Here is a 12570-nt window from a genome sequence, read left to right as displayed (position 1 = left end):
AGAAAATTCGGGTTTCCACTCACACAAAATAACAGACGAAAAGAAAGGTTTTGTGCAACAATTTATCATTCAAGCGTGTAGTAACAAACATACCTAATATAAAATACTGCCCAGATATGCATGGTTGACGTAAGCGCCAACTGTGCATTCTAATTTTTCAAATAACAAATATCATAAAACCCCTCCGGCCCACTTATGACCTTTAATATTCATTCAATAAAGACAGATTATTCTATATAAATTGTTTTTTTTTTATCCCATTTATTTATTAGGCTCATTAGCATTTAGCTGTAACAGAGCCGGGTTTAATCGTGTACATGTACATATGTTTAAGTTTCTATAAATTGTGAATTACACAGTAGTTAGTAGTAGCCATTTAGGCGTTAAGTTTTCTGTTCCATTACATTATGGTAAATTACACAGTAGTAGCCATTTAGGCGTAAGGGTATTCTTTCTGTTCTTCCATTGTTCAGCAGACCGGACAGCGGAGACAGTTGATATTGATCATTGTTGAGTTATTTATAGAACAGCAGCCCGATATTTCTTGCAGAGCAGAGCAGTTGTATGGATGAATCGATCTTTGTTCCACCGTGGATCGATCTCCATAGCTGATGATGATTGCGTGGACGTAGTTATTCTATAACAACACAAAGATGGTCATTTGAGGGCCCTGAGTTTGAACTCACGATCGATCGCTTGGTAAGCGAACGCGTAACCAAGTGGCTACGAAGACCCCCACAATATATAAATTGTTGACAGTAATGATTATTCAACTAAAAACAAGAAAAAAGTATTCTCCATCACTGGAAGGAGTTGGTGGTTACGTGCCTATTTGAGCAGAATGTTCTTTCCGCCCGCGCGAAATACTCAGTCTCCGATATCGAAAACCTGTGCAAAGTTTTATCCAAATCGAAGACGATCGGGCAAGGTTTCGAACTTCATTAGCTCAGCCCATTAGTTACAGTTTTTGTTTTCAGCTGCAGCACCATTTAGTTCGATTTAAGTTTTGTAAGCAAGTTGTTACCTTTGATTTTCGAACAAAACTTTTGTGCCTGTTTCGTTTGTTCTGAACTTTTTTCATTCATCATAGATTAGATTAATTAGAAATGTGATTTTTTGTGATAGAAATGCGAGAAGATTTGCGTTCCCGTAGCACTCATAGAAAATAAATAAGAGAAAAAATGAACTCTTAAAACGAATTAAAAACACATTACCTCAATTAGATCTGCAGGACAAGCTGCACGAATATGGCACAGATAGTAAATATCCCACCTCAATCCTTTAGTCATTAGTTGCTATGTAGGAGTAGTTTAATATATATTTTCTTTTTTTGTTATGTTCTCATCGTTTGATGTCTTCGGTTAGTGAACTATTTTTTTTCACATTTGCACATGCACCTGCAGCAGCACAGATACAAATCCCATTCCGCAGAACACAGTTATATTTCTTTTCTATCCGGTTCCCCCTCATTTTTCTCTTTCCCTTCGCCACCGAACGGAATCCAGGAAGAGCAAGCGGGAATAGAGTTAAGGCATCGGCATATGCGACTCGGGTCACAGGATAGAGACAGCGACACCCGGTCCTATGTTAGGAGGATGTAAGTTGCTAAGTAACATATTTTCAGTTCGAATGTTAGATAATTTATTCGGACCTTTTCTCCACCCCCACAGAAGCACGGTACATAATCAGAGACCGAGTCAGACCAAATGTGATATTCCAAATGATAGAAGTTCGGGACAAATAAGCACTAACTTCGACGAAGATCGAAAGTTTTCTATATCAGGTAAGCGGCGAGTTTTTGTATTTGGGGTGCATGTATCCCACATTTATTGACCCAGTTGGAATCTCGTTCATTCACTCACCTGTTAGAATCAACGAAATTTCAACAGCTTGAAGTAGTGGATTTTATGTTATAAATTATCAAACCTTCTTCATTACACACCATTACAATAGGAATGATGTCTCAAATAAAGCGAAGCATACCAGATCTTAGATCGAACAAACATCAACCATTAACCAGTACTTGTGGTAAGCGAATAAACGGAGACGTCTCAACCGACGTTGTCTTCATTCTTCTCGGACTATTGTCACGTGTCCAATCCGTGGTGTTTGTGTGCCTTTTATGATTATCTATTGCTATCATTTGTAAAAAAAAAACTGCATTCAACCATATCTGCTAGCTATCTGTTGTGGCTGTTATTGGTGTTCTGTCTGTGTGTTATTTACTTATTTCGATGTTGTGACTAACCGGATATGTTCATTGAAACCGCTTTGATTCGCTGTTGTTTTAACATGTTTATGAGTGCTGAATATGCAAATCAAGAGGACGCTTACTGTTTTTTGGCAATGCGATGCTAGGGTTTATTATTTGTCTGCTGAACATACGGAATATACTAGAAAGCAATTATTCAAATGAATAAAATGATATATTCTGGTGAATGTTTTCAAATTTATTACTGCTTTTCATTTATTGGGTACCTCAAGCATGTAAAAATATGGGGACCACAATATCTCTTGTTATTTTTGTTTGTTTGTGTTTTTTCTCAAATGTGCCTGTGGAGAAAAATTTATTGTAATAATTCTAATAGATTTTAAAAAGTCAAGAACCATCGTAAATTTATTATATGTCCGCGTTTTGAGAGTTCCAATGAATGATGTAGGAACTCTAACATTCTTCGCATTTAAATGGGTGTACCGGTATGTTTTGTACGATTATATTTTGAAATTAACACTTTATTTAGCCCATTGTCTACGGATAAACTATTAAATAAAGATCAAACTTCTTTTTTTATTAAGACGAACTGACAACAATAGCGCATGCCATTGTCATATAATACGTTTGAAACAGTAGTACGGACCAAGATGTGTGACCTAAAGGTGTAACCGCGTCAACAATAAGTGTCTAAATTTTTCGTTTATTCAATTGTCGATTAATCGTGGGGTCATTTTTAAATTTAAATTTATATTTGTTTTTCAGTAATCATGCACAATATTTTTATTGTACCAATATAAAATGTTTTCTGTTCAAAATTACCTGTTCTTCGAATGTTCTTCAAATAGCTAATTTGTTTGTATATTTCTGCTTGGTGCCTATAACTACTAGTTCAAAAGAAGTATATTTATAGAATCATTGACCACTAGTATGATATATTTTCCTTGGCACCCGAGGTTTGAATACTACTATTTTAGAACGGGAGCTAAGACCACTTTCTTCAAGTCCGCATTTCACTCCCGCAGACCCTGAATTCTTCTTCCCAGTATCCTCCACCACCAGGGAATCATTTTTATGCTTCAACTGTAAATGGTTTAGCATATTCAATGAATTTCGACGAAATACATGACAGTTAAACAAATTTTGCACTGTATTTTTTGGAAAAAGACGGGTGGGTAATGTCGGGGACATAACCGGAGTGACGTAGGACTATACAAAGGGGACAGCTTTTGTTAAATATATATTTTAAATATATTGTTTTATTTTCTTCTCCTACGTGAATACCTACCTATCTACCTGAAAAATGGATTAGTTTACTGTTTACTCTTTATGAATATGTTGATGGTTCTGAAAAGAACCTTTGGTGTTGTGTTTTTGTTATCACTCGATATTCCCATCTTGTTCGGTTAAACCTTCCTTTTTAGCTATTGCGTTTGCCACTCGCCACAGCTTTCACAGTTGGAAAATTTCTTCCCATCCAGCTTGTGACATGTTGTTCAGTAAATTACATTTAATGCGACGTGCCGGAGAAACACTTTGCCACTCACTGAAACTAATTGTTGCCTTGATGAGCGCCGAACCGAAGCTGCTCTGTTCTTGATGCGGGTTTTCTGATTGTCGTGAGCAGCTTTGCAAGCCAACTCGAGCACTCCGACGGCCGAAACTCTATAATCGCTGTTAGGTATACTGGTGCTCCGGCACCAATCCGTTCGGCCTAGTTACCCTTGCGGAGCAATCAGTGAATGCGACCAACAGGGAACTGGAGACCTGCACGGTTCGAGTGAGACTTTGCCATTCCCTTAACTTGTCCTCCTTTGTTACGTCCACGATGCCGATGCCGTACAACCACACGGGTTTACGGTTTGAAAGAAAATAAGATATTTTTGGGGTCCGCGTGTTTTATACTCTAGCGGTACACACTCACAGGATAGAGACAAATCGGCAGACTCAGCCAAAGAGGCGAGTCCAACGAGACGAACGAATGAGCGTTAAAAGGGAGCGATGGCAAAAAAATACATTCATTATGATTTGTTCGCTCGTTGGATTCACATGCAGGCTAAAAAGGGTCCTTTTCAGGATCACAAAATTATCTTCAATCTAAAGAGTTTATTGTTTTGTTATCACTCGATATCCCCATCTTGTTCGGCTAAACCTTCCTGTTTAGCGATTTGTTGCCACTCGCCACAGCTTTCACAGTTGGAAAATTTCTTCCCATCCAGCTTTGTGACATGTTATACAGTAAATTTCATTCAATGCGACGTGCCGAAGCGCCACTCAGTATCGCATTGGAGGCGATTTTAACCTGTAATTGAACATTTGCGATGACAGTGGTACAGTGTCGACTTTCAATGTGGGGTCATAATTTGGATCCCTATGTTTACAAAAATGTCCAACTAAATAAGTCGCATTACATGTCCGTCCAATTAGCTAAATGTCGAACTAATTGTAAATTACTGTACTTTCAATCTGGAAACAATTAAAGAATTGGTGAAAATTGAATAATCTGGAAAGTTCCCAACTATCAATAAGCTCAGAACAACTGCCAAATTCACATACTCATCAGATCCTGGCAAACAAATTATGAAAAAATCAATTTGTGTTTTATTATTATTTTGGATAATGTTTTAGGAAGCATTGAACTGTATTTCCTAAACTCTTTTTTGGAAGGTTTAATGGCCCTGAAAAGCGCCTTGTTTTATGGAATGGTTCCAATTTAGAAAACTTTGTACTCGTGGTTTTGAAAAAAAAACCTATTCGAACGCCCTCGATGCCGCCTTGTTCTGGATTTGCCACCAAAGCAGTTTGTATAAAGAACAAACTTTTTTCTTCTGCTACCTGATGCCGTTTTGCGATTGCGTTTGCCACTCGCCACTCGCTGCAACTGCCTGTTGTCTTGATGTCCACCGAACCGAATGTGTTCTGTTCCGAATGCGGGTTTTCTTATCGTCGCGAGCAGCTTTGCCAGCTAACTCGATCACTTCGGCGGCCGAAACTATATAACGCCGGCTAGGTGGACTGGTGCACTGGTACTAACGCGCTCGGCCTAGCTACCCTTGCGGGGAACTCCAGATCAACACGGTTCGAGCGGGATTTTGCCTTTCCCTTCACTTTTCCTCCTTTACCATGTCCAGACATGGCTGCTTGGGTTGGTTTGTTGATGTGTTGTGATGCGAACCGATGTGGTGTACGGTTTGGATGAGAATGATCCTTACGGCAGCGGAGCGGGGATTTTTAAGCTGACTGGCTGGCTCGAGAATTACGCATGTGTGAGACTGCGACCAATGTTTCGTTCATTTTTTTCTTTTTTCTTTCCAATCGTGCTTCATTCTATTTCGCTGCTGCTCTGGTTGCCCGTTTTGGTCGGTACGATTCGAGGAGCACAAAATGGACCAATCAAAAATGGGCACATAGTGCATTTTGACAATGCTTGATATTTCACAAATATTCAATTATTTATCTCAAGAAAAATGAAATGTTATTTGTTATGATAGATGCGTAGATATATTTCCTATCAATTGATGCAAAAACTTTTGCGATCTATTGAGAAATGCTCGAGTTATAAGCGTACCAAATCTTGCATTTTTTCCTACTTGTTCAGTGCCTAGATTTCCATTTCACCCCCTATATCTTCCGGTTAGACGTAGTCCTACGTCAAAATTGTTCCCTTTCCATTATTCGCGATTACTTTGATAATTATTCGATGTATTCATATTTTGATTTTTCATTATTCGAATCAGAATTACTCGATTAAAATTTCAGATATTCGATTATTTGAATTAATCGAACGATTAACCGACGTCTCTAACTACAAAATGCGGGAAAAATATATCCAGCACCAACCGACACCGAGAGTCGATGTGTTCTGTTGAGCTGAGACATAAAATAAGATACAGTATATTACAAACCTAACTTTAACAGTAAAAGACTTACCTTTCAACTTTTCAATGCTCCCATTGCCACCAAAACAATTCCACACACAAAAAGCAAACAAACATATTGCAAAATATTGCTGATTGTTTACATACAAAATTCAAGATGGCTGAAAGGCCTTTCTCATAAGTCGCGGTACCGTATTGTATTTATCGTGGATACTACATTAGTTTTTGAGAGGAAAACTACTTTCCATCAAAAGGCCGTTTTAAATTGCTAAAATTTGACTAAAATATTTTATTTGGCGTTATTTAATTACTTGGAGAACGTTTTCCTGTCCCTAACCTCACCTATTTTCCATAAATTTTTCAAAATTCTCACTAAAAACTACTATTATAACAAAAAATTATCTTCAAGCACAATATTCGTATGAGATTTTTTCACCATCTGCGAAAAGGTGTTTTTCATTTACATAGAATATTATTTTGATTCGAAGAACTCATTTTTTATTCATAGTTTTTATTTTGAAAGTTTTTGAAAGCTTGAAAATTAATTTTTTTTACGCTTCAAAACCAGAAACTCAATGCCGTTAACGCGAATACGGAGAGTAATATTTATTTTCAACCCTTCATTGACAGTAAGATATTGTAGAACTAGATCTTGAAGAATCAGGTATTAGTTTCAAAAGTCAGAAGGAAGTCAGAAATAATTATAAAAATCAATAAACATTGGGATCCCAATCTCTCACAAAAGTCTTTTCATCGATAATGTTTTTATTGCAAATCTATAATCAAGTTTTAATTAATCTTGAATTGAATCGTTCATGCTTCGAATAAATCCTTACACGACTGTTAAGGAGAGCATGACAGTAATAGGATAATAGATAGAAAAGTCATATTTATCAAAAATACGTCATTTAAGTTAAGTCTACTTTGAATCTGACGAAGAAAATATATAAACCAACGAAGAAGGAACGACATAAAATTCTATTACATTGATTATAAATTTAAAAAAAACAGTTTCGTCTCTGAAATATATTGTTCAATTCATAACTCAGCGATTACTTTTACATACACATTTTTTACGCAGAAAATCATCCAATTCAATCGATTCCGGAGGAGCAGTCAATTCAAAATGTGACACGAATCTGTGATAATGGTGGTTGTGCTTCAGCCTTCGATTGACATCATACTATATGGGCTGAAAAGTCCCGGAATTTTAAATGAAAGCAATCGTTTTTTTTTTTTTGACAAAGCTGTATTTATTCCTCAACATAGTTTCCTTCGGGAGCAATACACTTGGTATAGCGAGTTTCCAACATTTCAATTCCCGTCTAAGTCTTCGAAATAGGCCTCAGTTTCTGCGATGACTTCCTCAATCGATGTGAATCTCTTTCCCTGGAACCACCGCTTGAGAACATATAAAGGGTGTGTCACATCAAATTGCATCACGGAAAAAACGCTGTAGAAATTTAATTTTTAGGAATTATATCTTCAGCTTTCGCTTATAATCAGATAAGAGTGTATAGATCACGTTGGCCATGCTTCACTGTCAATTTTTCGTAAATTTGGAAAAATGTCGTCGAACGAAAAAGAGCGTCGTGAATTAATCCTGTGCACTCATTTCGAGAATCCGGAGTTGTCACATCGGGACATCGGTAAGATGCTGGGAATCGTCCAATCCACGGTCAGCAGAGTACTAAAACGATACTTCGAGAACCTCACCATCGACCGGAAGGTGAAGAACGGCAAAAATGGATGCTCCGTCAGTGAAAAAGATCACAAGCGCGTAGTTAAGCAGTTTAGACGTGATCCGAGAAGTTCGGTCCGGGATGTCGCCAATAAGCTGAATTTGTCAAGTTCATTCGTCCAGCGGACCAAGCAGCGGGAGGGCCTGCGTACATACAAGGTTCAGAAGGCTCCTAACCGCGACGAAAGGCAAAACATGGTGGGGAAGACGCGAGCCCGGAAGCTGTACACCGAAATGCTGACGAAGCCGCATTGCCTGGTAATGGACGACGAAACCTACGTCAAAGCGGACTTTCGTCAGCTGCCGGGCCTGTTGTTCTTCTCCGCAGAGGACAAATTCAGCGTTCCGGAGGAGATTCGCAAGCAGAAACTATCCAAGTTTGCCAAAAAGTACATGGTGTGGCAAGCGATCTGCTCTTGCGGAAAGCGGAGCGACCCCTTCGTGATGACCGGCACGGTAAACGGGCATGTTTACCTTAAGGAGTGCCTACAGAAGCGCTTACTACCACTAATGAAGCAGCACGAGGGCCCGACCATCTTCTGGCCGGATCTCGCTTCGTGCCACTATTCAAAGGACGTGTTGGAGTGGTACGAAGCCAACGGGGTCACCTTCGTGCCAAAGGAAATGAACCCGCCCAACGCGCCGGAGCTTCGCCCAATAGAGAAATATTGGGCGATTATGAAGCAGGCCCTCCGGAAGAACCCAAAAGTTGTCAAATCGGAGGCGGACTTCAAGAGAAAATGGATTTCTGTTCAAAATAAACTACAACCTGACGTTGTACAGAACCTTATGGACGGGGTAAAGAGGAAGGTGCGAGCATACGGGCTTGGGCTCGAAGTATGAATAAAAAGAAAATGCCAAAAGTTGTTTATTATTTTTTTTTTACTGTCTAAAATTTTCAAAAGGATCGGTCTACTGGGCGAATTTCTACAGCGTTTTTTCCGTGATGCAATTTGATGTGACACACCCTTTAATAGTCGCTGGGGGCCAAGTCTATAGAATATTGTGGGTGAGCGACCAATTGGAATCGTAATTTGTTCAATTGGTCATCGCTTCTAAGGACGTATGCGACAGTGCGTTGTCGTTACAGAACTTTTTTCTTCGCCATATGGATCCGTTTTTTCTTTATTTCGTCGTTCAATTTGTCCAATAATGCTGCATAATACAATCCGGTAATTGTTTTTCCCTTCTGCTGGTATTCGATGAATATTATGTCATGCGCATCCCAAACGGAGGCTAAAACCTTCCTGGCCAACCGTTGGCATTTTGGCCAACTCTCGTGGCTTGTCAGTCACTCTGCAGACTGCCAATGGGACTCAGGAGTGTGGTAATGGATCCACGTTTCATCCATTAACAAACCGTCGAAAGAAGTCCACTCGATTTCGCTTCAACAACACCAAACCGGCTGTTGAATCATCAACGCGCCGCTTATTTTGGTCGACGGTCAACAAACCCGTCACCCATCGCGCGGATAGTTTTTTCTTGACCAAAATGTCCTGCAAAATGTATCCCACTCGTTCTTTTGGAATGCCTACGGCCTCGGCTAACTCGCGTAACTTCACTTTACGATCGTTCAAAACCAGTCGATGCACTTGTTTTACTATTTCTGGATTCGTAGCCATGTTTGGCCTTCAAGATCGAGGTGCTTGTACGGCCCATTTTAAATTCAATAAACCACCGATATTCTTATTTTTCCATTTTCTATATGAATGCTCAGGTAGACTTAAACACTTAAACACTTAAACAACTGTGATTTGTGAACAAATAAACGAATTGTCAATTGTCACACATAAGCTAGTGACCGATGAACCTCTCGAAATGAATCTTGTTCATTTTTAGTTGCGCCATCTGTTGAAAAATCCCGGGACTTTTCAACCTACGGAGTAAGTTAAATAACATCAAGTAATCATTTTCATTCCAATTTCAACAATTTAGAACTGCATTCGGTGCTACTGATGTGATAAAGAGTAGAGCTTCAAGAATAACGATGAATTATTTTAACGTTTGTCACGTATCAAGACAATGTTGTTATTTTTGCATATGTCGATTGGGTTTGAAACTCGGACTGATTGTAGAATGCAAAATTTGATCTCGATCGGATTGCAAAGGTTCAAATTCGATCGGGTTCCGGAATATAAGTAAACAGATGGCTAATGTTGCACTGTTGCAGTAGGCAGGAGAAGGGGTGTTCTATGGTTTTTTATGGATGGAGAGTGGGTGTTATGGTCGAACATACCGCGTGGAAATTTTTGAGAGGGAAGAGTAACAATATAAGATATCCGAAAATGTCCAACATTTGAAACAGAATTCGTTTTTATTTACAAACTAGCTGACCCGGCGAACTTCGTCCCACCCTTAATTGATATATTGATATAAATCATTACGAACACTCAAGTTCCCACAGAAACTATTTTTATGTACGTAAACTATAACTTCTGTTTTGACAAACAAACCTGATGCAGACTAAGACGCATCAGTCCTGACACTGTCTGTTTAAATCCGTTTCTCCGTTCTTCAGTTAAATCGTGAGGAACGGAAACCAAATCATTTTTATTTATATAGATCAAGTTTATAAAAACACCTATCCCCCTATTTACACGGTACCTGTGTCACGGCCCAAGCCGAACACAAAAAAAAAAGAAAACAAAATATTCATTCTCATAGAAACACTTCATTCTACACACGACAAAAACTACAAAACTAAGCACTAAAAACACTTCACAATACCAGCAGCATATCCGCCTGAGTCCGCACCTGAAAATAGAACGATCAATCTAGCTTTTTAACATAATAACATATTGTCACTTACCTTTTCGTCGGGTACAAAAACCTGATACACATTATTTGCACAACTCATAATACACAACACTAGCATTGAAGGCAATACAAAAGGACAATCACAACAAACGCACAATAACAAGAGAATTGTCACGGAATAGGGAACGCATGGAAAAGAACCCACTATTGTTTATAGCGAATACTCTTGAAGTAACCTGACCAAAGAATCAATCGCAGTTATAGGCTATTCAGAGGACTATGGGACCAATGATATAAATAGGGCATGACATGTTAAGAACAGTGTCAGTTGCGAATAAACCACCGATCAGTATAGATCAAACCTGCTTTGTCTATATTCGATCTCTTCGTTACTCTACTACTAGAACTCTGCTCAGAATCCTCCTCTGGGCGGGGACATTATTGGCGCTGTAGACAGGATTCTGTACTCTATACACAACTCTTCGGAACTCCGTTCAGAACCTGTTTTACACGATTTCGCTTTTACACGGTTTATGAAATAACAAATTTTGAGAAACTTGAAAAATGTATATTTGTAGTTCATATGTAAGCAAGTAGAATAGGATTATAGGTTTGACTACGAGTGCGATTTTATGTTCCAGAGCTGGCAAGTCATCAATTTTCTAGCATTTTCGGAGTCTTAACGTGTGTCAATTTTTCAAGCTCTTAGAATGCCAAGAATATCGACAAAAATGAAAAGTAAAGGAAAGTGTTATCTTCGGCTTTCTACTGGAAATCTCTTTATTAAATTTAATGATAAATAAAGCAAAACATATCTACGCAGCTGTTGATTGAATCTTCTATCATTTAGTCTGAAGTCAAATCTGAGATCTTCCCGAATTCGTCGATTGTTGAACCAGAATCGCATCAGGAATGCTCAAGTGATAAGGATGACTTTATACTAATCAGAATAAAAATACTGGTAGTTCCTTAAAGTGGCGATACCGAATAAACTTATTACAATTTAGCTTCTTGAAGAATTCTTTGTTTATTTGTATCCAGAATCTATAATGAATTCCATAAGTTGATTTTTATAATTGTTTTACATAAATAAATGATTGAATTAAGTATATATTGTGGGCTTATTTCGTTTTAAACGGTTTTTCATAGCAAAATCGGAGATTTCATTCTACACGGTTTTATCGGGAACTTATCTCCAGTGTAAATCAAGGGATAGGTGTACATAGTTATCTTCACTTGATTTATTTGAAACTCATTGTTGAAAAACAAAACAATATTTCTTTGAAGTTTATTGTGAAAACATAAACATAAACGAAACATAACCGTTATTGAATTGAATGCATGGTGAAAATAAAAACATTTTTCATTTGAAATTCATTTTTAATTATTTTTGAGCAATTGTTTATTTTTATTCCTCATCTTGGATTTCGGTTCTGAGGATTCCGACGCTTTGCCTTGGAGCGCTGTTGCTTCGTTGCACTGTTGTGGGGTTCGAAGAGACAGACGATGGTTCCTCATGAAGCTAGAATCAAAATCTCTTCCTGCCAGTTTTGCAACTTGGTTGAATTCGTGCTGGAGGTTGTTGGCTTTCATAAAATCAAACGCCAGACGCCGTAAACCTTTGACAGTCATACCATAGAAAGCTTTGTCCAGTGCCCTGCAGTGGTCCGCCAGAACCTCAGACTGCTCACTCCTAAATACCTATCTGAACCGCCCTAGGTGCTCGCTGATACATCCCAGCGGAAGTAGAAATGTCAATAAAAAATTCAAATCGTAAATAACTTTCTGATATGAGCTTCTTCCTCAGAGCTGATTCAGAAATACCGAGGTCTGCCGCAATCCGACGCTTCGAGACTCCCTCCCGAAGCCTTTGTTGTGTCATTTGAGCATTTCTGGAGTGCATTTCTTCAAATCAGCTTTCTTCTTGTGCGTCCCTTCAAAAATTTTGACGAAAACATTTTATAATTTTTTTTTCAGAGCAA

The 12570-nt window shown here is 38.4% G+C and overlaps 1 protein-coding gene across 11 annotated transcripts in view; it reads left to right on the top strand.

Annotated features, from left to right (window-relative positions):
- The window catches only part of LOC129771754 (potassium voltage-gated channel subfamily H member 6), a 405800-nt gene that overhangs the window by 389559 nt on the left and 3671 nt on the right, over positions 1-12570 (top strand). For 10 of the 11 annotated variants that reach the window (XM_055775755.1, XM_055775754.1, XM_055775756.1 and 7 more), the window contains 3 exons: positions 1506-1597; positions 1671-1783; positions 1954-2028. In XM_055775755.1, the coding sequence (XP_055631730.1) occupies positions 1506-1597; positions 1671-1783; positions 1954-2028 (280 nt within the window). The remainder of the gene's footprint in view (positions 1-1505; positions 1598-1670; positions 1784-1953; positions 2029-12570) is intronic. The other variant, XM_055775760.1, reaches the window with a different exon arrangement.

This window comes from Toxorhynchites rutilus, chromosome 2, assembly GCF_029784135.1.
Source record: "Toxorhynchites rutilus septentrionalis strain SRP chromosome 2, ASM2978413v1, whole genome shotgun sequence".
Lineage (NCBI taxonomy): Eukaryota > Metazoa > Arthropoda > Insecta > Diptera > Culicidae > Toxorhynchites > Toxorhynchites rutilus.
The sequence above is the reverse complement of the archived record's forward strand: the minus strand, read 5'-3'. Positions and strand labels throughout refer to the sequence as shown.